Raw genomic sequence first — 27,471 nt, 5'->3', positions numbered from 1 at the left:
GTATGGAATGCATGAATAGGAGGAAACATTTACATGGATTAAACATTTTTACGTATCAGGGAAAAAACATAGAAAGGCAAGATGTAGTAAGTGAAGTTCCCCATGGCATTGTCTGGGACCTTTCCTCTTTTAATTTTCATAAATGACCTGCCAGAAAAAGACGTTTGATACTAACGTTTAAATTTGCTTGAAAATGAAGACCATAGGCACACAAAAACACGTTTGTTTCCGCAAATGCAGTCTCACGAATGGTAATTGATGTCATATGTGCAACATGCAAATCTGCAACCACGAACCAAAGAATATTACCATGAGGAAAGACTGGGAAGGAATTACAAGGGTTGGAAAAGAATAGGGTCTTAGCGTCATCTTTGCTAAAGGTCTAAATTCATTAATCATATCATCAGCTAGGTTAATCAACATGGCTAGGTAACAATGTATACAATTGTTAAAGGAATGCATCTATTAAAGGAAATGTTCCTCATGGAGTCAAACTGTACAAGAAAATAGTAAAATCACTCTTGCAATACGTTTCGCCTGTATAACTGAGGGTCAGAAATACAAGAATAGTAATTGATAATGTACAAAAACAGCTCCAAGAATGGTCAGTTGAATGGTGGGCCTAAGGTTCGTTGAAAGAAATACTGAGTTACGCAATTAGAACTACCAGCTCTAGGCGACAATGGGCTGATGTAATTCAAGTTGACAAATTTATCCATAAAATAGATTATAAATTATCAAAATTCCAAATACAGGAAAAATTCAGCTACATCAATAACAGTATCAAAGAAGAATAAAAAGAATGGATCTAAGAAGCAGATATTGCCTAAGAACCAAAGGTATGATGTACCCAATCTCTACCACTACTCTACTGTCATGTGACATGGACTTCATGAATGATGACGACGCTACACATAAATAAGCGATGCTAAATCACAAATTGATGTTCAATTATGAACGGCATCATACTGACTATGGTTATTACGTCGATGATGATGACGATGAGTATGCAATCTCATTCAAATCAGATCCTACATTCTCGCTTCACGGCGTCACTCTACACTAGCGGATACTTTTTATTTTTAATCAGATATAGCGAACAACAGGGTAATAAAATACGCCCAAAACATCACCATTTCTGACTATAAATTGTTAAAATTGTCTTGGTGAGGACCAGTAAACTCCTCTGCCAATATTTTAAACCGTTAACAGATTTAAGGCTGCTGCCGGAGTCAAACACGGATCCGGTCCCTGCCCCGTGACGGTCCACAGCCCCTGCCCCGTGACGGTCCACAGCGTGAGATGATGATGGTGATGATGATGATGATGATGAAGGATGAGAGGGAGTGCTAGTTAACAATGACAATAACTTGTTGGTCGGTTTCGATTTGACGAAGGTTGATGGTTGTGGTAATGAAAACGGCAATTCAATTCGTGAATTGTTTTTTTTGTTTGTTTTAATTTAATTCGTGAATGTTTTGCTCCCAACCGGAAGCCGCGGGATTTGAACAACACCAAATCTGTCACCGAATGAAATGACAATGGGCCCAAAAAAGACCAGGAAAGCAACCAAAAAAGTAAAATCGAAGAAAGAGAACAAAGAAAATATTAATCTTGCCAACGTTGTATCGAAATACGATGCCAGTTTTGATGAATATAAGATGTACTTTGCTGAAAATAGATTGAAGACATTCACTTCCGACTGGCCGTTCGATGAAGACAGTGCTTGCAATCCAACATCAGTAAGTATTCATTAAACCTTCTTACCAAACAGGAATTACCCCCCCCACACACACACACACATACAAACACACACAATACGTTATTTGGCTACTTGCTATTTCAACAAAGCTAGCCCAATAACATAAATATCTCTTTCTTACTTAATCACTTAGTCTAAAATTATAGACGTGTTATACGGGATTCTTCCAATCCCTAACGTCTAAACAGTAATGTGCAAAAAATGGGGGTGTTTTAAAAATATTGAAATTGTTTAAAGTGAAGTATTTTATGGTTGAAATTGATCATAAAGAGTTAAATTCATATTTTACCATGTAAGTGAAATGTTATTTTGCACTAAACAAGCATTAAAACAAGTTGTTTACCTTTCCAATAAAACGAAAGTTGACTGACACAGAAAACAATTATGCGAAGGGGAACAACTCGATACAATCGTAATAACTCGGCCTCCTCCGACAAAGCTTCAAGATAGACCTCGTTATACATTCGTAACAACTCGGCCATGGCCGAAATGTTCCGAGCAATTTAAAACTGTGCCCTGAAGCCTTGCAGGTGCCCTTCATGTATATATCGTTATGTTTTGGCAGAATGAAATGAAGAAAAGCCGTCAAATTCATAATTATAAGTTGGATAAAAAAAATAGTGTACGGAACTAATTAATATAAAATAACATTATCTGGTAATATTTCTTGTTTTTATGATATTTTATAGACGCTATATGCTTTAACCCGAAATCCTTTTGATAACTTTTGATACTAAACAATTTGTACGTGAAGGATTTGCCATATCAAAAATCTAAAAAAAATCCGTCAACGTACAATTATTTGGACAATTAATCACTATACCCTCTAAGGCCTCTGCCCCGAATTAACCTATTCAGATAAAAAATTATGCTTGGTGTGTTGCCAGATGTTAGAATCGCTAACCATTGAGAAAGTTGGATGACTGCTTTTACCCACTAAACACTGGTAATAAATTGTTTCTATTTTGTTGGATAATTATCTCATCTTGTTGACCTGAAGATGTATTCTGATATTTTTATATACCATCTTCAGTTATCAGATGCTGGTTTCTACCATATACCAAGCAGTGAGGCGCCCGATGCCTGCCGTTGTTTCTGCTGCTACAAGGAGCTTGATGGATGGGAGCCAGAGGACGACCCTAGGTACAAGTGTACAACTTGCATTGCCTCCATTTCACATTGTATGGAATATTTCAATCAAAACCTGGCCTTTAATCCATGATACACTGTACATACATTATCCATAAAAAACAAAAGACAAACTTGTGTATCCTCAGTTTTTTTCAGTTGATATGCTAAATATTGATCCAGTGCATACACATGTAAATATTGCCAAGATGGTCATTTTGTGCATGAAGTTTTGTATGGTTCTATATCTGAAACCTTTTTTATTTCATGGTTCATGAATTTTGGTATGTATTGGTGATGAAACGATTATCGAGAATAATCGATAAATTGTCGCTGACAATGCTATGTCGGCGACAATCGATAGTGGTTGTCCAAAATCGATGTCACTAATTTACTAATGTTACTTCCAGTAACTACATATTTTTTTGTTCTGTGGTAAAAGACGAGTTAATGTCAATTTTTCTGTCCGGTAAATTCTTGTTTATTTCATTGTAATTGCGGACACTCTCTTACACAAATGCGGTGAATGTGAACACTTCTGTTTAAACTTACAAACTCTCCCAAACATTTTTTAATTGTTTATATATTTCATAAAACCTTATTCAATAACCTGTCTCTATGGTGTAGTTGGTCAGGTCGTACCTGCAAATACCGGGGATCCTGGATAGATGCGTTCTGTTTTTGAAACCTTTTTTTTTGGTATCTTTTGTAATTAACTAATTTACTTTCTTTGTGAAAGTTTCATGAAATTAAGATATTTTAGTGAAATGTTCAATATAACGGGTTATGAAATGCTAAGCTTGTTCACAGATATATATTTAATATGCTTTTACATGGCTAAAATGCTAAGATAACATACTTAATGCGGGGTGCATCATTTTGCAATTGATGTGCAATTATTAAGTATGTGTTGTGTTTTTATATTTTTGTTAAGTTATTAAAATAGAAAAATGTTATGACAATTTACTTACTGTTGCAAAAAAATATGACTATAGCATCACACATACTGATTCCAGGCTTAACCATTTAAAAGATCATGATCATGATGATACTATTGTATAAAGAATATATTCCTTACTAAATTTATGAACTTTTAATTATTGTCCGATAGTAAATCGAAGTACTTGGTCCGATTCAATTTGATTATCGATATCAAACGTAGTCTGATTTTCAAACACTAGTATGTATGTATCTGCAATGACTCACTGTATATGTTCATACTTTCTTAAGATCTGAACTGCTCTTACAAATGCAAGCATAAGCAGTGATTTTTTTTTGGTGCAATTTATTGCCATCTAAAGGCTGTTTCCCCTTGCGAAAAAGTATCCATTCTCCCCCCCCCCCCCAAAAAAAAAAAGAATATTTTTTTTCCCAATTTGTTTCATGTACATTAATGAAAAAGCAGAGAAATTTCTTGAAATATAATTCAAATCTTGACAAAACTTACTCTTTCACAGCATAATGTATGCATTTAAAAGATAGAACATGTATATTTACCATTAAGCTACCATTTGGCTGATGTTTAGTAGGCAAAGCAGTTTTAAGTATTGACACATATGTAATTGATTTATCTAATATTCTTTCTAACCATTATCTTTAAGGGAAGAACATAAAAAGCACTCTGGTTCATGCACATTTCTGTCCCTGAAGAAGCCAGTAGAGCAGCTCACTGTGCAGGCGTTCCTGAAGCTTGAGTGTGACCGGCAGGTTAATAAAGCTGTGAGTGAAGTTTTTGGGTCAAATATCAATTAAAGAGGAGTGTAACCAAATGTGTTTGGTCCGTGTTTGATAATTGTAACTTAACCGTAACTGTAGTCCGTGTTTGGAAATTGCAACTTAACAGTAACTGTAGTCTGTGTTTGGAAATTGTAACTTAACAGTAACTGTAGTCTGTGTTTGGAAATTGTAACTTAACAGTAACTGTAGTCTGTGTTTGGAAATTGTAACTTAACAGTAACTAGTCGGTGTTTGATAATTGTAACTTAACCGTAACTGTAGTCCGTGTTTGGAAATTGTAACTTAACAGTAACTGTAGTCCGTGTTTGATAATTGTAACTTAACCGTAACTGTAGTCCGTGTTTGGAAATTGTAACTTAACAGTAATTAGTCCGTGTTTGATAATTGTAACTTAACCGTAACTGTAGTCCGTGTTTTGAAATTGTAACTTAACAGTAATTAGTCCGTGTTTGATAATTGTAACTTAACCGTAACTGTAGTCCGTGTTTTGAAATTGTAACTTAGCAGTAACTAGTCCGCGTTTGATAATTGTAACTTAACAGTAACTGTAGTCTGTGTTTGGAAATTGTTACTTTACATACGGTATAAATTTAAAAGATAAAGTAAAAAGCTGGAACAATACATATTAAATCTTGGAATTTCTTGTTAACTACATGACAAAACAATAGAATTAATAATATGCTGCATCACACTATATATGCTTTTGTGAAAGGCTTTTGTCAAAATTATTATGCCCTCTTTTGAAGAAGCTAGGGGTGTATTGATACCAAGAGTAGTAGGTTCAAGGTCATGTTGACCTTGAACACAGCTTGAGCAAATGAAAGCTACAGTATGCTTGGTCCTACTACGGTTCCCAAACTTGTCAAGGTGGTTGGTCAAGACCAGCACATGATCCCTATTGTCGTTTTTAGGTCACAGTATTTCAAAGCATAAATTAACTACTGTCATGAGAATCGCATGCATGTTGTACTAAAACTATAACTCAAAAACCCCAAGAGCAACATTTAGAACTGTTTAATAACTATGCATACAATCCTCAAACATATAGGGAAATTGGTCATAACAGTTAACATATTCTGTTGTCTTTTATAATTTACAGGCAAAGCATTTTCACATGAAGATACAGGAAGTTGAGGATTACTGTAAAACTGTTGAAAAAGAGATGAAAAAGTTGACTGCAAGGCGTTGACCACAGTTCTCCATGTCAACAACAAAGTGAAGACATCATCAATGATTGGAGTTTACTTAACAGTAACAAAATGCCTCCAAAAGGTTGCAAAATGGATAAAAGACTAGAAGCAAATATCAATACTGTAGTCTAAAATATAAATTGACAATTTAATGTACAATAGGAGGGTCATTAAAAAACAGATTGTGTACATAAAACATCTAATTGGATGGCATAATTATAATTATATATACCACAGGAAATGTCACAATCTCCTCTTATTGTTCCAAAGTTCTTCCAGGTACATTGTTTGTGCTTGATGAAGTTATATTTCAAAGTGGGCGAGGTAGAGCAACCCAATGACATTGTTTTCATTTGTGCAAAAATATCATTATTTAGCAATGAAATGTTTTATCAATTTATTTATTTTTTTATTTGATTTTAATTACAGGGGAATAGATGTCTAAACAATATAATAATTGCAAAGTATCATTCATTAAACAGTTACTTTTTTTATTTAAGTTGCATGTTTGCATAGCACACCGTACTGAGATAACAATATGATTTTTTTGTGTTTCAATGTGCTTGTTGCAACATTGTAACATTAAACGAATACATGGTTGTATCGCTGCACCTATAAGAAGTTTGAGAGTACCAAAATAATTTACAGAAATAAAAACTTTACAATAATTTGTGTGCTCCAAGTTAAAGTGGTCTTTTATTGTGTAAACAATCGATCAAAATGCCAACAACACAATACATTTAGTTCATAGAATCACGAAATATTATGAAGCGACATAAAAAATTAATAACTTCAATATTAAGATAATCTGTCTGTCCTTGTTTACAAGATATCAAGAATGATGTCTACATGCTATCTCATAATATGCATGTTTTGTTTGCCTGTAAATGTTAATAAATGAAATATCTATTACTCTTTGTGTGTTTTTCCATTTATGCAGTTAAATGTTGAAAAACTTGCAATTCACCATTAATATTTAATATCAAATGAAAAACCTTTGGAACTGAATATCTAATCTTTAGTAAGGTTTGACATAACTGTACTGTAACCAAACATTGTATGTTGGATGGGTTTATGGAGAGCTTTCATGGGGCTGTTTTTTGGGGCCCTAGGGTCAGGGTCACTGTTACTTAAAATTGGAGTTGAAAATCAATTTCTTAGGGTTGACATATTATGACCAAACTTGGTGTATGTAATTAGAGGAGTTTATGGAGACCTTCATGGGATCAGGTTTGAAGCCCCTAGGGTCAAGGCAGCAAAATGTGTCTCCTGTGATCAACCATGCGTTTTCCAATCAGGCGATATCGAGTGTTCATTATAGCGAAAGAAAGCAGATGGTCGTCTTAGTCCGATGGTTGTGATCTTGTCACTTTTATTGGGGTATCATAAACAGACTATAAATCAGTCAGTTGAATACCGTATGTTGAATATTACTGATTCTGACGCGATTCTAAATTTCTTATAACCTCACTTATAAGATTGGCCCCCTACTTTCAGGTTGAAATCAGGATCCAATTTTCCCGCTTATAAATAGTTTCAGGTTGGTGTTAAAAGTTGGTCAAATGTAAACACTCCCAGACATAAAGCTCCAAGTTTCTGAATTAGCAAAAACACATTTAATGTGCTATTTGTTTACATGTTTGTATGTCCTGGAAGGTAATCAGTCCATCAGCGTGGAAGCAAACGCTTAGGCCTAGGTCATGATCAGCAGAGTTCAGTGGTTTAAAGGTCAATGTTGTGGTAACCTTGAAGTTGATCTAATCATCCACTTGCGACTAAAAACTAAAGAACGCTGGAGCCAAGAAACCTCAAACTTGGTTAGTAGAGTGGCCAGTCAATGATCTGTAACGATTTGAGGTCAGTGAGTCAAAGGTTAAGGTGATGAACATTGAAGCTTGGTAGGCAGTTTGAAGAAAAAACCAACGGATGACCCTTATTGGAAATAGTTGGTCTTCCATGTTGTCTACCGTTAAATGGTGTAATTTATTTTGTTTCATTCTCTCTTGTGCATTCTATGGTTTCATTCAAAATGTGAATCCTGGTAAAAATATCTTAACATTATGTTTTGTTCACATACAATTCAATAATCAATACTTCAACTATCTTATTTAAGTACAACAGACATGTATTGATCAATATCCATTCCATCTTGCAAAGACTTAACAGCTACTGGTACACGTTCAAAGTTTGCTCTTTAAAAATGATAGGGAACAATATGAGCTGCATGAGAAGCTGGGAAAGGTTCTCATGAAAATATGATCAGATTCTCAAGACTATCTGTCCATGTAGGCCTGAATACTAATGTCTTTCTATTGGCCCAAATATGACGGTAATGGATCCACTAATATATAGCTAGAATTCAAATGGCTACCTGTCCAATGATGCCTTTCTGAGCCAGAATTCCCGTTCCTGTGACAGGGCTTGTTACTTCTAAATCAGGACTGTAGTAGTTTACATAGAGAAAAAAACACATCGGACATCATCAAACAAATGGTTTATTTCATTTTGATGCATATTAGTCCTAGTTCCATAATAAAACATCCGTAACAAGTACAGCTCACCTTCAAAATCATTTAAACAGTGCAACTGTGAATACCTTAATGTACAACTACAATGATACAATTTTCTGATTTGATACATTGTTCAATAGATGCATGTATAATGAATAATGCAAGCAATTCAAATTGTTCATGTCTTCATCCAGAATAAATGTGATACACATTTAACTTCCGGCAATGAAACTGTTGTCAATAGCATTAAAATAAGTCTTTAGTTATTCCAATTAATTAATAATAGCTCCAATAAAAAAATCTACTATTTGCTTATTTGTTTAAATTAAGAATGTAACCATATATGAATATGAATTGTGTAAATACAATTTAAAAGTAATCTATGACTGAACACATTGTCCATATTTTGCAAAATCAACCACAATGAAAAATGATCAGCATCCATTTAATTAAATTTTGTCAACAACCACTCAGCAAATCACACAGTCACAGTTATTCTATAAAGACAAAAGTCAGATTAAACTTTAATTTTCACTATTTAACGAATAAAATAAGCATTCAGTGGAAGAATTAGGATCCTGCCTCATCAACCTATAAACAGATGTCTTATACATAGTTAGCCCCATTCGTAACAAGTGTTAGATTTCTAGGCTACTGTATGGTAATATAAGATATCATTATATTCTAATGTTACACTTAGCATGCGGAATCAGCTAAATACCAGAAAGCCTGCATTGAATGGTCACAGTTGTTTTTCCACTTCCCAACAACAACAAAACTGAATGCTGCTGATCAACTCAACAATATACCAGCTATGGGTAAAGAGTAGTACTTTGTTTGAAAATCGTTTGTATGTACAAAATGGAAATAAATATTAAAATCATCAAATGACTAGCACTAAAGCATTGATTTTCTAGACAGAAAACAACTTATTATTTTTTAAATCTTAAGTCAATTAACACCTGCATAATTCACATCCTATATGCTATGAAAATGTTATGTGATTTTTCCTTCTGTTCTCGACGTCTCTTCATTTTCTGCAACTGTTGTACTGATCACCTTATTATTGCACAGCCACATTGTCGTTCGAATAAATAGAATTTTTAATGAAAATCACTTATAAATGCATATGTAAGAACATACCACACGCTCACATACAGTGCATGAAAAACATGAGTTTTTTACATACCTTTAGCAGAATAATTAATCACATTAACAACAAGAATATTCGGTTTCAACTTCTGGTCTATCATTTCATTTTATGATTGTAATGCACACAAGAGTCATTACTTTGGCAACTTATGTGTTCTATCTTATCTGATGAACAGACAAATACAATACAATTTTATGACACTTTTCCAAATATATCACATATTTTTTTCTCAGTTTAGTCAACTAACAGTCCATGATGCATCCTTTACATCTCACTGTATACAGTAATGCTCCAATATATCTCATCAGAGCTGCATTGTCTGAGTTCATTGTCCTGCCATTGTGTGTGTCCCCAGCATGTTTGTGTGCCTCAGGTGAAGCAGGTTTAGTTCAGCAGGTTGCGTATCTCCTTGTGTATATGACAGAGGAAGTCGACATAGGAGGCACTGCCGTTCAAACTCTTGTCCTCCACCAGGAAGTGATTAAACCAACGTTCCAACTCGTCACGCTGTCTCACAATTGTTAACTGGAAGAACAAGAAATAGGGTTATTGGACTTGGAAAGCTAGCAAATCTTATACAAATATTTTGTACGCAGAAGAGATGGTGAAATATCTTGAGACATATTTATACATACTGTACTCTCGGGACATATTCATACAAACTGTACACTGAAAAAATTGGTGGAATTCTTCAGGACAAATCCATAAATATTGTACATAAGAGATAAAATCATAAATCCGGGAAGAGAGTACCACTATATCCTGGGATACCGAGACATTGTAGACGCCCATTTTGTCCTGGCACAAATTTTCAGGACATAGCGGACTGTTAAAAAAAAATGGTGGAATATCTCTGGACATATTCAGAAATACTGTACACAGGAAGAGATAGTGTACTATTTCTGGACATATTCAGAAATATTGTACATAAGGGAGATGGTGGAATATCTCTGGACATATTTAGAAATAGTGTACACGGAAGAGATGGTGGAATATCTCTGCACATATTCAGAAATAGTGTACACGGAAGAGATGGTGGAATATCTCTGCACATGTTCAGAAATATTGAACACAGAAGAGATGGTGCAATATCTCTGCACATATTCAGGAATATTGAACACAGAAGATATGGTGCAATATCTCTGCACATATTCAGGAATATTGAACACTGAAGAGATGGTGCAATATCTCTGCACATATTCAGGAATATTGAACACAGAAGAGATGGTGGAATATCTCTGCACATATTCAGGAATATTGAACACAGAATAGATGGTGGAATATCTCTGCACATATTCAGAAATATTGTACATATATATGTATAAACAGATGGTGGAATATCTCCAAGACATATTCAGAAATACTGAACATGGCATGGACTAAGGAGTGTGCAAGGGGTGATTGTATTTGTAAATATTTTCCCAACTTCAATTATCTTACTCCTTGTACAGGTTGAGAAATGGTCCAATAGCCAAAAAGACTTTTCTACCAATACAAATGTTTCTTTCATGTCAAAAAAATGTGTTGACACTTGCATTTCCAATGAAACCATCACCTCTATCAGTATACCCACTCCTTTTGACAAGTACCGGTACATGTATGAAGTTACCTTCATGTTTCTGCATCTCTTAGAACAGACTACATTGACAACTTGCCTCATATTATGTAAAACCCTCGTCCATTTATTACCTTCTCCCATTTATCCCCTATCCCCTGAGATATAAATGATATGTACCTTCATGTATCTGTTTCTCTGTGAGCGGACCACATTAACAACTTGCCTCACCCTGTGGGAGATCTCATTTTCCAGTTCCAGCAGGCGACACTGAAAGTACAAACATTATACACTATATCATTTCCATTTACCTTCACCATGACGGCTGCAGTACCTTGATGACCTTTGTCCATATGAATGATCACATTAAATAAATTCTTGTATTCTTAAAGAGTTTGCATTACAAGCTCAATAAACTATAAGGCTAAATGTTTCAAATCTGGAAAGCATAGCTTTAATATGGTCACTCTACAGGTATACATGTATTTGTTTTAAAGAACATTTTCAGGCTGAACATTTCTAAGACTAAAGCATGCTTGTACCAACATTGTTTGTTGCATTTGCATTTCATACCTCTAAGAGGTCAAGCTTGTAATTTCATATTGCTTTGAATACACTGCCACCCCAGTTACCTTATCAATATCTATCTGGGCGGCACTCTGGACACCAAACACCTTCTGTATCCAGTCCGGATCTACATTATGGCCCAACCAAATAAACATGGAAACTCCATTTTCTGAAAACATAGTGGTAAGCCCATCAAATGTGTGCGATCATACTAAAGGCAATCTTACCAAGTTGTTTAACTATATGAATGTATGCAACAGACACGTCCAACATGAATCTGCATAAATGCTTTTTGATAAGCTTTAGTCATAAGCTCATACCTACTGAGTATGGTTTTATTTATAACTCAATCTTACCGAGTAAGTAGGCGCCGTCATCCTGCAGTCTCTCGGATGAACACCTGACAGCTGCTGGCATGTCTGTCCCATTGGGATCCAAGTCATGCTGAAACAGAACAGAAAGGTTAACAAGTACTGCACTGTACGTTACTTTAGAGGTTCAAGTAGGTTTCAATAAACATGTATTACAACAGGACTATAAGAATCACAACAGCACAGGGCACAACAATTTGGTTCTCAGAGTAGTCTTTTCAGATTTTGATAAAACACTTTTTTTATTCCTAAAGAGTAGTTAATACGGATACATACATTGTATAAATATGGCTTACCAAAGGAAGAAGCCTGGGATAGAAGAATGCGCAGGAAGACTTAACATCCATAGAGTTTATAAGGTGCATTAGGTAGCTACGGTCATCAGTAGATATCTCCTGGCCTGGAAGTAAGCAAGTTGTTTATGTCTCATTTCACTCATTTGTTTTCTCAATTATTGTCCTATTCTTTGAATTAATATTAAATAGAAATTCAAAACATATTTTGAATATTTTTTTTTAGTAACTCGCAACATCCGAAAAATAGTTAAAGGAAAATAACCTTTCACATAAACAGTTTGCTCTATTATTTGGCAAAACAAAGAAGATGTCAATGATAATGTATCAACATGAAACAAACAACACACATGAATTACTGAGCTGAAACTAATGGCTTATTAAAGTTAAAGTCAAATGACAATCAGACACGATTTAAGTTTGAACATACCTCCCTGTATGCCGTCATTCTTGATGACGCAGTTGCCATAGAGGGGCAGCAACTTCATGCACTCCGGAAGGATTAGCTGGCCGGCAGAGGACGGGCTGGCACAATTCTTCCTGTAGCAGGCCAGGATGTTCGCCACCTCTGTCATTATTTGCTCCCGAGTCTCCCTAGGCGACTTGTTTAATATGTTTCTAATCGCTGTAAATTGATGCAAGCAAGGGTAAGTTACAAAAAAGAGTGTATTACGTATAAAATACTATTGAGCATTGAAGATGTGATCTTTCAATTTCTAATGACCATTAAACTTTTGAAGACTAGCAACATACTAATCTCATGAATTAATTTACTCACTTACAATACTTCCTGTAAAATGTTCTGACCAAACATCATCATTTAACGACTATGTTGGTAAAACAGTTGAAAGATCATTATTATAATAATTCCAAGTTATGTTAATTCATTGTCCAGACTTCAGCTTTCATTTGATCTTATTCTATCATTGAAAGAACACTATAAATCGTGATAAAAATGCACAAAAGATTGGCACTTACCTATCTTAGACATGTAATTCACTAAAGTATCCAATTCACAGTTTCTGAATAAGTCTGCTAATTGAGTACAACAGTTTAGGGAAAGATTGTGTATGCGTAAGCGTCTCTGACCACTAACACTAGTAAACAGGACAGCCACTTGGATGTACGCCCCTTCCTGTTCATTTAACTTGTCATCATGTTTAATCTCAACAGCTAAAGCTTGATTACTGTCTATAGCACACATTTCAACATCTGTTGTATTGGACATGTAGAAATTCCCAAGGAAATCAACCGGTCGAATTCCTGCAAAAAGAAAACAAAACATGTCAAATTTTTGGGACAAAATAGCATTAATGAAAAAAATATTGAACCGTTTTATATCAAGCTTTTTTGCTCCATTTTAACACTGAAAATACTTCACGATCATAAAAATGACTTTGTCAAAAGCATGCATCGATATTGACTCATATAGACTGTTATATTCAAGTACAAGTGCTGGTGATACCTGTGCTGGTTCTGACGCGGACGATGGCATCAAATGCCCGCTGACTCTGCACATTGTTCTTCAGGTCCTCGATAAACCGGTCCCCATCCAGGTCACCCTGCAAGAGTGCATTCCCAGGGGTTTTAATTAAATCAAGTGTGCATCACTACATGTATGCTATTGATACCTGAACACAAGTATCATACATATATCTAAAATACATATATATCTCTTCAAGCAGTTGCAGATCAACTGAACTGTAGGTATCATATAGAGTAAGTACCTGGAAGTAGCTGTACTTGTACAGACTGCCTGAAGTGAGTCTACACACGTCAGAGATGGTGGCAACGTCACAGTATGAGTTTGGAAAGAAGAACATGTCTACGCTACAGCCTGCTGCTACACATTCCTGGCCTAGCTGGCTGTAAAATTTGGACTGCTGTGTCAGGAGTGTCTGCAATGAACAATAATGTAACAGTAAGCCATTAAAATCATGGCACATACAACATGCACTATATATATGGTTATTGCATTACAGAATTTATAACAAAGTAAAAAGTTATAAAAAATAAAAGCAATAAGTAACTATTGTTTGTTAACCAGTAGGATTTCTTCCTTGAGGAATAGGTTATCTGGACTTGCCACCCCCTGCTGGTGAGTACGATTCAATAACGCCAGAGTGATACAGATTGTGTGAATAACAAACTTAATCATCACTTAAAGATAAACAAATATATTAACAAAGCAGTGGTTTTTCCATCAAATCTGATGCAGGTTGAGTTTTCGCAATATTATCCTCAATCAGTTTACAACTCATTTTTTTATATACATGCTGAAGAACTACTACAGGGCATTTAACAACATGTGTTGTTAACAGCATTTCATAACTAACTTTACTTTATATTAGATGCTACAGTTATATATATTCATATTAGTACAGTATATGTACCTTCTCTTTGTCAGTCCCCAGCAGTTTCCTGTCGTCCCTGTTTTTAAGTTTGCCCGGCGCCTCCCCAATGGGCAATGAGGTGTGGAAGATGTACAGTTTGCCTGTGCGGTCAGCTGACTTAAGGGCATCAAGGCCTGCCTGGATCACTGGGCCTAACACAACCTCTGTTTCCCGCGACTCTGCAAACATCAGCGGGATCTGTGCCAGCAGGCTGGAAACAGAAAGGACATATAAAAACACAGTGAAACATGAAACTTAAAGCAAATCCAACTTGTCATTCTTTGTTCACGTCAAAAAGAAACATTGAGGGTTTCACTAAAATCCACTATTTTCCAGCATGAAATGCATAAAAGAACATACCAAATAAGATAAAGCTGGAAAAAGAGTCAGTACCTGTCAATGACGGCTTCTGACTCAGAGAGTTTCACGAGGAAGCCATCCAGCAGCGGCACAAACATGTCTTCGAGATCAGACACCACCAACATCTGCGGCTGGGCAAGTGTACCCTGAAATGTTATAATTTCAAAACAGGTGAAAGGTTACCTTTTTACCATGTAAACTTTCACTTGAATGCCAGTAACATATACATGTACTGTATCAATCAATCAATATTATATTGAAAATATGCATGATGTTGTTTTTTTTAATTTCTGAATAATCCTAAAGAGTGTCATAAGCATCATGAAGGTATTGGTCATGTACCTTGACATTGTAGAAGTGTATCTCCTTGCTGTAGGTGACAAAGCCCACCCGGATCTCAGACTCGTCAGCTCCTATATCCCTGTAACATTCATATATAACTGTCAGCATTATATAGAGGAGTAACACATAAAAGAAAATCTACAATTATTCATAAATATGCAGAATCTTATCCTAATCTTATTCAACCATGAGTGAGCATATGTTTTGTATATTTCCTTTGAAAATGATTTCCCTTATGATAAACATGAAATAAAATTTGTAAAAGAAAAGTTGTCTCTGAATTTAAAACACATACTTTGGCAAATTGACGAGAATGTCCTTTTTCAACCTCTCACAAATGAGGTTCACAAGGCCACTCTTCACAGAGTTGTATGAGACATCGATCATGAAGATAAATGCTGGTTCTTTTGGCACAACTCCATTCTAGAAAAAAATAGATAAATTGCTGTTATTCATGAAAAAGTTCTTTTGTATCGAATTATCCCTCAATACAAAACTTGACACCAATAACCTGTTTTTTAATCTTACAAGCATAAAATATTATGCAGGAATTTATTTATTTTTATAAGCAGTAGACACACGGACTATTACCTTACAGTAGTCTTTGGTAGCCACAAACTCGTACGATCCGAGACAGAGCTCTGGCCGGTCATAGCTATCCACTCGACGGCCAGTGTGGTCAAGATGGGCAAAGTACTCATTAGGCACTGCAGATAGTGTAATGGCCGATTGTTAATATGAATGTCATTACAAGGTATACTGCATTCATGCAGTATTCAAGCAGAAACAATTGATAACTTTTATTAACTCTTCAAATAAAACAAGCATCTTAAACATACAAATGTATGGTCTACCAATTCACTGATATTCAAGAACTATAGGGGCTTTAAGCTCAGCCATGATGCTATATAACAAAGCATATAAAAGCTGACTGCACTGAGCTGCCAGCATGCCATTACCATCTGTAGCGGCCCCACAAAAGACACACTGAAACCTGCGGCCTCCATCGATGAACATCATAACGGGGCTCATATATGCCTTACAGCGCTTACATCTCACTGGACCCAGTTCACCCAGGTTAACTACAGGAGGCGGGTTCTGGCATGGAAACAAAGGTTTCAGTCATTATTTACTTCAGACCATTTTTTTATTTATATGAAATTCAATCAATACAAAAAACAGCATTTTCCTGATTGACAAGGCTTTTTAAAACAAAATTAGTCATATACTTTTTACTTTTAAGTTTTTAGAAAGGACCTTAACCTTCTTAAAAGTTTACTACTGCTAAAAATATATCTACAAAGCATATTGTCACTACTAACCTCCTCTGGCTGGAGTCTGGCAAAGGGTGAGATTGTTAGAGAGAATGGGATGTGGCTGTTCTTCAGCATGTCTGATGTACATGGCACATTGTACATCGTGGACCGCATGAACGCAGGGTTACAATTGCCTGCAAAAAAACATATCCATGTATATGATACATAGTCATACCAACTGTAATGCATGTTGATTGCCAAAGGGACATTCACAAAACACAGATAGTGAAAAGATTTTGTTTCTATTACCAAAGTGAGAAATACACAAAGAAATGTCATATTCACAGATATCATGAAGTTTTTAGCAGTTGCTCTATGTAAAAACTGAGCTTATCCACAATAAACAGAATGTTTTAGGCTGCAGGCAAGAGCCTCAGTGACCTAATGGTATTATGTGCGTACCTTGATCCTGTGTAATGAAGGGTGTGGTGACAAGAGGAGGCACCGGTCCCTTCCCTCCTGTACTGAACACACCGCTCCGACTGCGACGGTCATCCTCTATCACCTGGATCTGTGGACAAACACATAATAATTAAACACAAATCTTTGTAAAAGCTGTTTCCAAACATATAAGTGCAGTAACATCATTTCATTACATGTTTTTGACATAGACATAATGTGTAGATGCAAAACAAAGATTTAGGTCATGATAAAAAATCATCCCTTTAAACAGAAAACAAAAAATATACCATTGATTATTAAGCTTAAACTTAATTTAAGTAAGCAACAAAGTTCACCAAATGAGAGAGATTTGCTTAGTGATGTTTTCTTACAGGGCTAGGCATCTGGTCTGGGTCTAGCCTCTTCTGTGGGGGTTGCTGCATGGCTGGCTGCATGCCAGAGGAGGGTCCAGGGGCACCGGGGTATCCCTGACCATACTGGCCTTGGGGTGGGGCTCCAGGAAACTGGCCACCAGGGGCATGAGGGGGAGGGGGCTGGTACTGCTGGCCGCCAGGTGGGGGCGGAAACCCTGGCTGTCCGGGCTGTCCTGGCTGGGGACCACTAAACCCTGCAAGAAGATATAGAATATTTTGCCCAACAGAGTTAAATCAAAGGGCTTCTAAAATATACTATGCACAGTTGCTCTTTGTGAATGCATCTGAGTGAATAGTCTTAAAACTTGTACTGCCATGTTTGGGTCAACATTATGTGAAAAAACCCACCTTATTTGCATTCAATTTAAGTTTCTGCAGTTATGTGTCTATTAACATTTAGGCAACCAAATATATGTGACTAAATGGTACATAAAGACTGTGTCTTACTTTGTTGGCCTCCTTGGTGCATCATTCCATGTGGAGGTTGACTAGTAAAGCTTGTTGGAGTGTTCCTATCCATTCCCATTGAGCCAGGTGGGCCCTGGTGGGGGCTACCACTGTAAGAAGTGGGCGGGGCACCTGGCATTTGGGGCAGCCCCCCTGGTGGTCTCATGCCTCCAACCATTCCTGGCTGGCTTGAAACAGACCCTGAGGGAGGAAAGCCAGGATGTCCTTGGGGTTGGCTGAAGCTGCTTATCGGAGGCTGGCCATAACCACTTGTGGCTGGTGGAACCCCATACCCAGTGCTGGAAGATGGAGGCTGGCCATACCCAGTGGATGATGGCTGGGATCCAAACCCTGCTGTAGATGTAGGTGTGGGACCCCTGCCTGGTGCTTGATGCTGACCTGGTTGGGACTGGCCATAGCTGACTGGTGGCTGACCATAGCCAGCGTTAGCTCCGTGAGGTCCACCCATGCCGGATGGCCCTGCCATGCTGCTCGGAGGCCCTGCCATACTGCCTGGAGGCCCTGCCATGCTGCTCGGAGGCCCTGTCATGCTGCCAGGAGTCCCTGTCATGCTGCTTGGAGGCCCTGCCATGCTGCTCGGAGGCCCAGACATTCTCTGTCCTGCCATGCTGCTCGGAGGCCCAGACATTCTCTGAGGTCCTGCCATGCTGGAGGATGGGGGCTGTTGATGCAAGCCACTGGAGGGACCTCCTGGGAGCATGTTGCCTGAAGGAGCCATGCCAGGCGCAGGACCCTTACCAGCGGGAGGCGGTCCATAACCAGCCGGGATACTACTTCGGGGAGGGCCTCCCTGAAGTATTCACATAATATATTAATACTCTAAACAATATTTATAATTAGGTACTAGTCGTGACAAACCGGAATGTTTACTGTAACAAATTTCACTTTTCTTTACTTAACAGTGCCAAAATATTCATTAATTTAAGTTAAAACAAGAGCGGTCACAGACAGCTATATCCCCCGCCTCATGGGGACATTTTTTGTAACGAAAGCCAATCAATGATAAGGGTAGTTTCTCAGGAACATAAGAAATGCGTAAAATTAAGAAAGGGCAATAACTCTTTCAAAAAAGGTCAATTTGCAAAAGCCTGACAATATGCCCTGTGTCACTATATAGTCATAAATGTAAGGAGTTGCGAAGAAACCAATTTTAAATGTAAAATAAAGAAAGGGCAATAACTCTTTCAAAAATGGCTAAATCGCGAAAGCCTGACAATATGCGCTGCTTCACTATATAGTCATCAATCTGTGAAAGTTTGATAGAAATCGCATGAAAAACGTAAGAGGAGTTGCGAAGAAACCAATTTTAAATGTAAAATAAGCGAAGGGCAATAACTCTTTCAAAAATAGTCGAATCAGGAAAGCCCGACAATTTGGTTTCTTCGCTTTATGATAATGAATCTGTGAAAGTTTGGTAGAAATCGCATGAAAAACGTAAGAGGAGTTGTGAAGAAACCAATTTCAAATGTAAAATAAGCAAACGGCAATAACTATTTCAAAAATGGTCAAATCAGGAAAGCCCGACAATATGGGCTACTTCACTTTATGATCATCAATCTGTGAAAGTTTGGTAGAAATCGCATGAGAAATGTAAGAAAAGATGCAAAGAAATGTGGGCCAGATGGACGGAGACACACACACGGAATCGCGGCTTCCATATCTATATCCCCTCGCCTTTTCAAGGCGGGAGATAATAACAGGAGAGGAATTTTATCACTAGTAGTTTATTAATACCATTCCAATCCTTAAAAAAATTATATGTTATTATATTTAAATGTTGTGAACCCTTGCACAAAAGAATATGTGTAATAAACCAAAAAATTGTAGTATCTCTTTCACAATAATTTAACCATACCATTTGGCCTGGGGCTGGTCCCCTTGAAGGGCCCGAGATGTTCATATTTCCCATTTGGTTGGTCATCTGTAATATTGAAAGGACATATGAGAAAATTCTGAAAATTCCGAGCATTATAGAATCAAATCTACAATTTTTGAAATCAGATTTATCGCCTGTTGAGAGCATGTATCATTTTCAAAACAAATTTAGTAGAAATATATTCTACGTCAAAACATTTCAACGCAGATACTTTCATATAAATTCATCCCCATTTTATAACATAGGCTTAAAATAGATAAGGCTTAAAATAGTAAAATATCATTTTAAATCAAGGATTGCACATATTGCTTGAACATTTCGGGAAAATTATGGACACTTTAAGATTGGAAACATTAGAAATATAGTTGTTATAACATTGCTAGGTCATTCTTCTAATCCAAACATTGCTAGGTCAAAGAATCTAGTTGAATCAAGGTCCCAGTTGTATGGTGTTACATACTGAAATTAACTTAAGGAATTAGGTTAAGTTTTGACTATTTTTGGGGCATTAACTCTGGAATAAATAATGTTCTCTGCTTATTTATCAAAAACAGTGTGATGTTATCCCCATTACCCGTAGTCACCCGTTATGCTAAGATTGGCTAAGAAATTGGTATGTCCAAAACTGCTAAATGAATAGTGTGATCTAGGTGTTGATCAAGTTTGCTTGAACTATTTTTCCAATTAATATTGTTAAACATTCTTACCAAATTTGGTTAAGATTTGATTAGAAATGTTCCAAGTTAGATCTAGTGGACACAACAAAATTGGTAGAATTTTGACAACGGCCCATATATACAGAGTTAATGAAATTGTGATGCAAGGGACAACACCAATCCTGGACATTGCTTGTATTATTTTGTTGGTCCATTGCAAGATAAATAGATCACAATAAAAAAGAATCACTTAAATGTTTAAATTCCTATTTTGGAGCATAAAATGACCCCTGTATGTATTATAGTTACCTGAGAAGTATTGGGGCCAGGTCCCATTGGTCTGCCAGGCTGGCCAGGGGGGGCTGGACCTCGTGGCATATACATGCCTGGACCTCCAGGTCTACAATAACAGAGTCACATTAATGCTTGATAACTTTACATGAACATTGAAATAAGTTCAGACAGTCATAATAATACATTCAGTATGATTTTTTTTGTAATTACAATGTAACAATTTGGAAAAAGTGTATGTTTTATCATTAGGATAGGGGTCGAATTTCAGCAACGAATTGGTCAGACAAAAATACTGTACATGAGTGGTATGATCAATTTATGTAAACAGACTCTTAATTTGCAATGATTAGTAATTTTTAATTATTTTTGATCACCTTCATGTTTTGATGACACATGGTAGAGTGATAGGTTGAATTTGTTCATGATATTTATGTCAAAATATGCTTCATTGTTACATCAAATGCGAAAACCATTATATTTTGTATGCATGAAAATAATTTTAATTGCGTAATTGGTTATCTAAACACTAGGCATGATCCTTAAGGTGAAATCACTGCGTATGAGTTGAAGTGATCCTATACCAATTTAGCGGCATCTTCAATTTGGCCAAAACGGTTGTTCTTGATACGGTCGTAAACAATTATGACCCTTATATGTAGCTCTGTTATCTGTAGCTCTAGACAGTTGTTGACTTTTTTTAAATCTCCATGTTTCGATTCATATCTGTGATTTCAATCTCTTGTGAGAGGGACCATCATTTTATTTCCCATGCAATTAATCAGTCCCAACAATATCTAACCTAGGTGCACCAAACTGGCCGCCATCTCCCTGTGGTCCACCCATCGTTCCTGGGTGCCCCATTTGTGGTCCATTCTGAACTGGCTGCTTCATTGGTTCTCCATACTGTCCACCTGGTCAACAAATAAAAATTTCACTTTCAGTAAAAAATATCTGCAAGATGAGAAATTTCAACCAAATATTATTTTCAATGTAACAACATCTATTATGATCTTTTACCAACATATTGCACATTTCACAATGACCTTGTACATAGTTCAAATGTGATGATGCTTTAATGTGAGCCCTACAAACCATTTCAAATTGAAAAAGAGGACAGCCATAACCATTGAATTTGAAGATTATTAAAACCTAAGTTTACTTCTGCTTAGTATATCAATTTTTATTTAATAACTAAACTTTACTAATGAATACACTTTATAGTGAATAATAAGCCATACCCTGTACAGGTTGGCCATTGTACATGCCAGGTGGCTGCGACACTGGAGGGTTACCGTAGCTGGCTGGCGGGCCCTGACCATACTGGCCGGGAAACTGTGGTGCCGACATTCTTCAGTTATACTTGTTTAATCTGAAAACATGTTTGTTACAGTTATGAAAATATCAAAAACAAGTATAACAATCAATAATATTCTGTAATATGTCAAAACCAACTATAAATTACATGTTTCAAAATCCGAGTCTCTCCGAACAGAGTTACAAATATAAAATGTACAATTAAGAATTTTACAACAAATAACTCCTGTTGGAATAAATACTAACATTATTTCATAAACACCTTATAAATGAGCTGATGTTGTGATTGGTGGCAATCAGTTCCTCTTCTCAATGTAATATTCACACACAGTTCAATAGAATGGTCAATTAAAATAAACCAATTATAAAACAGGGACAACCTTATTTAAGAGTATTAAAAAACACAAGTGTTTATGTACTGTACTGAACTGTTTCCATGTGGCTCAAACTCTGTGAATCTTGTGAAATCAACACATAGATCGACGGCTATTGAATGTACGAAAAGGCTTTTATTTACCCTGGACAGCTAAGTTATGAAATAATCCAAATAATAATAGCCGATTTTATATTCTCGTGCAAAATGTCAAAATGATGTCGGCAACTGTCACGTCAAAAACTCTGTTGCATAAAGCAAAGTACGTTAACACAAACATCGAAAGTCCGGCCTTATACATACCATCAATTGATATATCCTCGGTACTTTTATAGTATAAATTACTGTTTATCCAATGTAATAATTGACAGGTTCTAAAAAGTTGATTTTAGTTTACACGAAGTGATTGCCACGTCCAGAAAGTCAACTTCCGTTAGAGCATGCGCACTCGATGCCACGTACGTGAGGGTTGTTCATTATTTGCTTTTTTGCATAAAATAACAGTTTTGTAAGTCTACGATAGATAACCAACGTGAAAAAGTAGTTTAACTTTGAAGATACAAGTTGCATACAAAAATACCAGATATTGTCATGGTCAAATTCAGAAAATACACACATAAAAAAATAAAACATATCTATAGATAATTTACTAGTAGTATTACAGTACAGTATAAAGTAAATCTACGTACCGTACTATTCTTAGCTCTTACTCTCCGTTTTATGAGTCAATAACGTTCATCAAGAATATATTCGTGTATAAACAAATACTGTGAAACAATTCATCAGTAAAAAAGGTCATCATTCATATCACGGCCATTATCATCGGACCCCACCCGGCAACCGAGCTTCCGTGCCATAAGCGATTGCTCATTAACATTCGTTGTGTTTACGAACATACATGTACGGGCCTCTGCGTCAAGAAAAGTGGCCATAATCCTTTAGATTTTGATATTTTGCTGGATGTAGCTTGACTTCAAAAATCAAAATGTTTGAACAACCAATCGTGTATGATTAGGTTCTATAATATACATTGTCACAGATGGGAAATTGTCAGAAGTTGGATGTAATGTCATATTATGATACTAGTATTTAAACAATATCTGGATATTTTTGAGAGATTTGGAAAAAAATGGTGGGTTGTAGAGGGGGCTGGTGGCAGTAGAGGGGGGTGGGGGTCAAAACAACGCACCGTACACCTGACATGTGGATTTCATACCAGTTTTGGAAAATAATGCATCGATTTAAAGTGTCTCGCTCATGTTTTGACACCAACAATTAATGAGTTTCTAATGCTATGCATCTGAAAAACACTGATATTATAATTATTTAAATTTTTACTCTTTGATGTTGAAATTACGGAAGAAAAAAATAATAATATAAAATCAAAGCACTGAAAGTACTGCTGGAAGGTGATTTGTCTCATTAATTGATCGTTGTTCTCCAGCATTTTATTCATACATAAGGACCACTTGCAGGCACGTAGTTAGGGCCAATTTGGGATAACGCACATCGATGTCTTAGGGGTATATGTGAGAGGGTCTCGCAACCTCCATTCGGTTTTCATTTCAAATTCGGGATTTTTGGTATGATAAAAACGTCGACCCTATCAAAATTTCATTACGCAAGATCTGCATGCATTGTGCAAAGAGGTCGTGAAAGGCCAGATTGCAAATATTAATAATAAACTAATAGGTTGCCGGTCAAAACATCCCCAGGTCAAAACGTCCTGGTTAAAACGTCCCCATTTTGGTCAAAACATCCCCAGTAGCAGGCAAAAACGTCCCCTCTATACATTATATATATTATATAGAATACAAATATTATATATAATGCAATTGCGATATACCGTGGTTAAATCATTTTTGAGCACCATGAAAATTGAAAGTTGAGCCTGGAAACCTTTCAGTAAAAGGTTTTCTAACGGTTAATACAATTCAAAATAAACGACAAAATTCAACTGAACGTAGAAGGAAAACACAAAGGTACCTATGGAAAGAACCCACAAGTATCGCAATCTTACTGACAAGCTTATTTACAGGCAATGCCGAGCCCGAGCTTGAACTTACAACTTTGCAGTAGGAAGGTTTTCTTTTTTAAGAACCTTTTCTTAGAACTGAAATGTTTACATTTTTAAGTTTATAAATAGTTTTTCTTCTTCTTCTTTAAATGAGAAAGTTAACGATGTTTTGTGATTTCTATTCTTTAAAAGATGTTGATTATCATGAAAAAAAAAACAAATAAAAAGTTTGCAATCAAAACAATAGGTTGCTAGAATCTATAAAAATGAAAATACGAATATTAATTATAATTAATAAGCGTCAAGTTTAATAGTTACTGGTGGCTTTTAGGACATTTTTTTCACTTTCAACGACGTGCGTTTATGAAATAGTTCTACATCTCTTGTATCACACTCTGCTTCTTCAAGTATTCTAATATCTGAATTTGACTGGGTATTGCAGTCATTTCTATCTCATATCACTTATGGCATTTAACACAATTTAAGTCATGAAGGCATCAAGCCATAATGCAACCAATATTGTTGTTGTTGTTGTTGTTGTTGTTGTTGTTTATAAAGGTCTGCCCTCGACCTATATATTTGTTGCTTTATTGATTGACCTCGTCACATCCTAAGTGTGACTTAAACACATTTTTGAATCCAAACACCGGTTGATGGGATACAGCCAGTAGGCGTGTGCCTACCTTGATAAACTCAAATACACAATCAGTTCCCATCGGTGAGCGGAAAAGATATCGCTATTTTTCGTCTTTTTCTTCTCAGTACTGGCGAATCCAAATGAAGAGTGTTTTAAATCATAGTATTTTTCTGCATTTCGGTATCAAAGATTCAAATGATTATAATGTAAGTGTTTTCAGATTCATTTCCGGAAAAACGGCACCAAAACATGAGCGAGTCCCTTTAAACGGTCTGGGTATATTTTTGATCCGGCCGATCGTTGAGAATGACCCCTACGGACTCAAAATGTGATGTTACCTGGTCAGTGCATGTGTCACGTGAACAGAGCTTGTTCGGTTTTGTGAAGGTTTTCAATTAAAAAAAATAATCCGGCTTTCAGAAATAATCAGATTTCTTGCAATCAAATCAAAAACACATTCATTAACATTAATAAAAAAAAAACTTGTGTATAAAAAGTTATAAAACCGAACCCTAAACAGTCAGGCGGATAGGGAAGGAGTATTTTGATTTAGCATCGGGGAATTATCGAAACAGTTTGTTCCTTTAATTTTGTTTATATGTAATTTAATAAAGATTAAACTAGAAAAAAAGTTTTTACTGCGTGAGCAAAACGGTTTTGTGTTTGTGTTTTTTTCTGAGTTTAGTTTGCTTGCAAGTATAGCTTGATACAATAATTGTGTCTTTGGCTGAAACATATTTTGCGTCAATAAATACGCTCTAGGTAATTACATTTTCGCACTAAGATTGAAAGGGAAGATGTTTTATAAACTCGGAAAAGTAAGAGTAAATTAACTCGAACAGTTGATTTATTAATGTATGCATGTTCTTAATCTAATTTTGTATAAAATGTATTAGTTAATATGTTACCGCATACCCACATATTATTTGTATTTGTCACCACTGAGCACTTTATGCCTCATGGGTCTTCGACCTCCTGTTTTATTATAAATAAAACTTGAAACTTAAACTTAAACTTATGAAATAAAGCTAGTTACAAATTATAAATTGTATTTGTTTGCGTTATGCAAGGTTACACTGTAGACGTGTGTTTTATCTACCTTGAATACAATCTTTTAGACAGAAATGCATATACAACTTTTGGTTATAAACTTGAACGGATTTGCAAAGTGGAAATGTTGTTTTTTGAAACGTATTCAAATCAATATACATGGTACATATGTCACGACACGATATCGGATCTTTATCAATAATCATCTTGCCACGTAGTAAAGGAATATCACGTTCTAATATGGATACGGGCCAGCAATTGGTGCAATCTTCCGCAAGGCAACCTTTAATCTACGCAAGAGATAGCCGACGCAGGCCTTGCCACGGGGTGTTGTGAGAAATAACGGAAACGTGGCCCAAGTTGCATCCTTTCTTTCGATAAACGTATGTATGCTACATTGTATTTGCAGACGTTGTGCTACCATTTCGCAGACAGGACCCATCATGGCCATGAAGTAGAACACGAACCCATATTGCGACCGCGCCAAATCTAATGAGACGTTTGAAGTACGGCACCTTAAGCATAGTTGAAGTGATAAGAGGCGGATATTCAAAATCCAAGGCTCAAACCCGGGGCCGCGTTTCACGAAAATCGCAAAGCTTAAGATCGTAACGTTCTATGCCCAACTCCGTTTTTGGCGAAACTACGTTTTAATTTGCCACAAGGCCCCGATAGTCGTCCGATATAATTCATATAAACTTTATCTAATTCGTCCAATTGAAACAACATTTACATGTTTAAAATATTATACCAAGTAAAACACATGTCATGTAAAGTTCGTGCGTAATTGTGTGCTGTTACTAAATCAGACTAAATTACCTTGACACGGCCCACGCATGTTTCCAAACGTCACGTGAGCACGCATTCGTGTGTACCGATCGCGATTAAAACCAAAAGATCACATGACAAGGACTGGATTGCCGTAATTCTTCGGTTTTGGATGCTTCCGTGACAAAATATTGCCATTATAACACACATATCACAACAGAGACTAAGTATTTATACCAAAGGAAGTGCATAACAATGACAGAATATAACAGACTGGTTATTTAAACAAAGGAAGTGCAAACAAATGACAGATTATACCAGACTGGGGATTTATACCAAACAAAGTGCACAAATGACCGAGTATACCAGACTGGGTATTTATACCAAAGGAAGTGCGCACAGATGACAGAATATACCAGACTGGGTATTTATACCAAAGTGAGTGCACAAATTACGGAATATACCAGACTGAATATATTTTAACGAAGGAAGTGCTCAAACGACAGAAAATACATAACTGGGTATT

At 36.2% G+C, this 27,471-nt stretch overlaps 2 protein-coding genes across 2 annotated transcripts; one reads left to right on the top strand and one right to left on the bottom strand.

Annotated features, from left to right (window-relative positions):
• Positions 1-1,483: 1,483 nt before the first annotated feature.
• LOC128207926 (baculoviral IAP repeat-containing protein 5-like) lies at positions 1,484-6,732 on the top strand. The gene is made up of 4 exons (XM_052911126.1): positions 1,484-1,742; positions 2,796-2,905; positions 4,492-4,609; positions 5,727-6,732. Exons 1-4 carry the CDS (start codon positions 1,536-1,538, stop codon positions 5,814-5,816), a joined length of 525 nt encoding a protein of 174 aa, XP_052767086.1. The 5' UTR covers positions 1,484-1,535; the 3' UTR covers positions 5,817-6,732.
• Positions 6,733-8,292: 1,560 nt separating this feature from the next.
• LOC128207918 (protein transport protein Sec24C-like) lies at positions 8,293-22,912 on the bottom strand. The gene is made up of 24 exons (XM_052911114.1): positions 22,777-22,912; positions 22,025-22,155; positions 21,586-21,697; positions 20,802-20,892; positions 19,816-19,881; positions 17,940-18,750; positions 17,451-17,686; positions 17,080-17,188; positions 16,684-16,811; positions 16,321-16,459; positions 15,953-16,068; positions 15,657-15,784; positions 15,362-15,440; positions 15,053-15,165; positions 14,660-14,870; positions 13,994-14,164; positions 13,732-13,828; positions 13,245-13,529; positions 12,697-12,891; positions 12,270-12,373; positions 11,959-12,046; positions 11,668-11,771; positions 11,216-11,305; positions 8,293-10,005 (listed from the first exon to the last, which is right to left on the bottom strand). Exons 2-24 carry the CDS (start codon positions 22,131-22,133, stop codon positions 9,865-9,867), a joined length of 3,723 nt encoding a protein of 1,240 aa, XP_052767074.1. The 5' UTR covers positions 22,134-22,155; positions 22,777-22,912; the 3' UTR covers positions 8,293-9,864.
• Positions 22,913-27,471: the final 4,559 nt, after the last annotated feature.

The sequence above is a fragment of the Mya arenaria genome, chromosome 2 (genome assembly GCF_026914265.1).
Source record: "Mya arenaria isolate MELC-2E11 chromosome 2, ASM2691426v1".
NCBI lineage: Eukaryota > Metazoa > Mollusca > Bivalvia > Myida > Myidae > Mya > Mya arenaria.
Note: the sequence above shows the minus strand (reverse complement) of the source record. Positions and strands in the feature narration are given on the sequence as shown.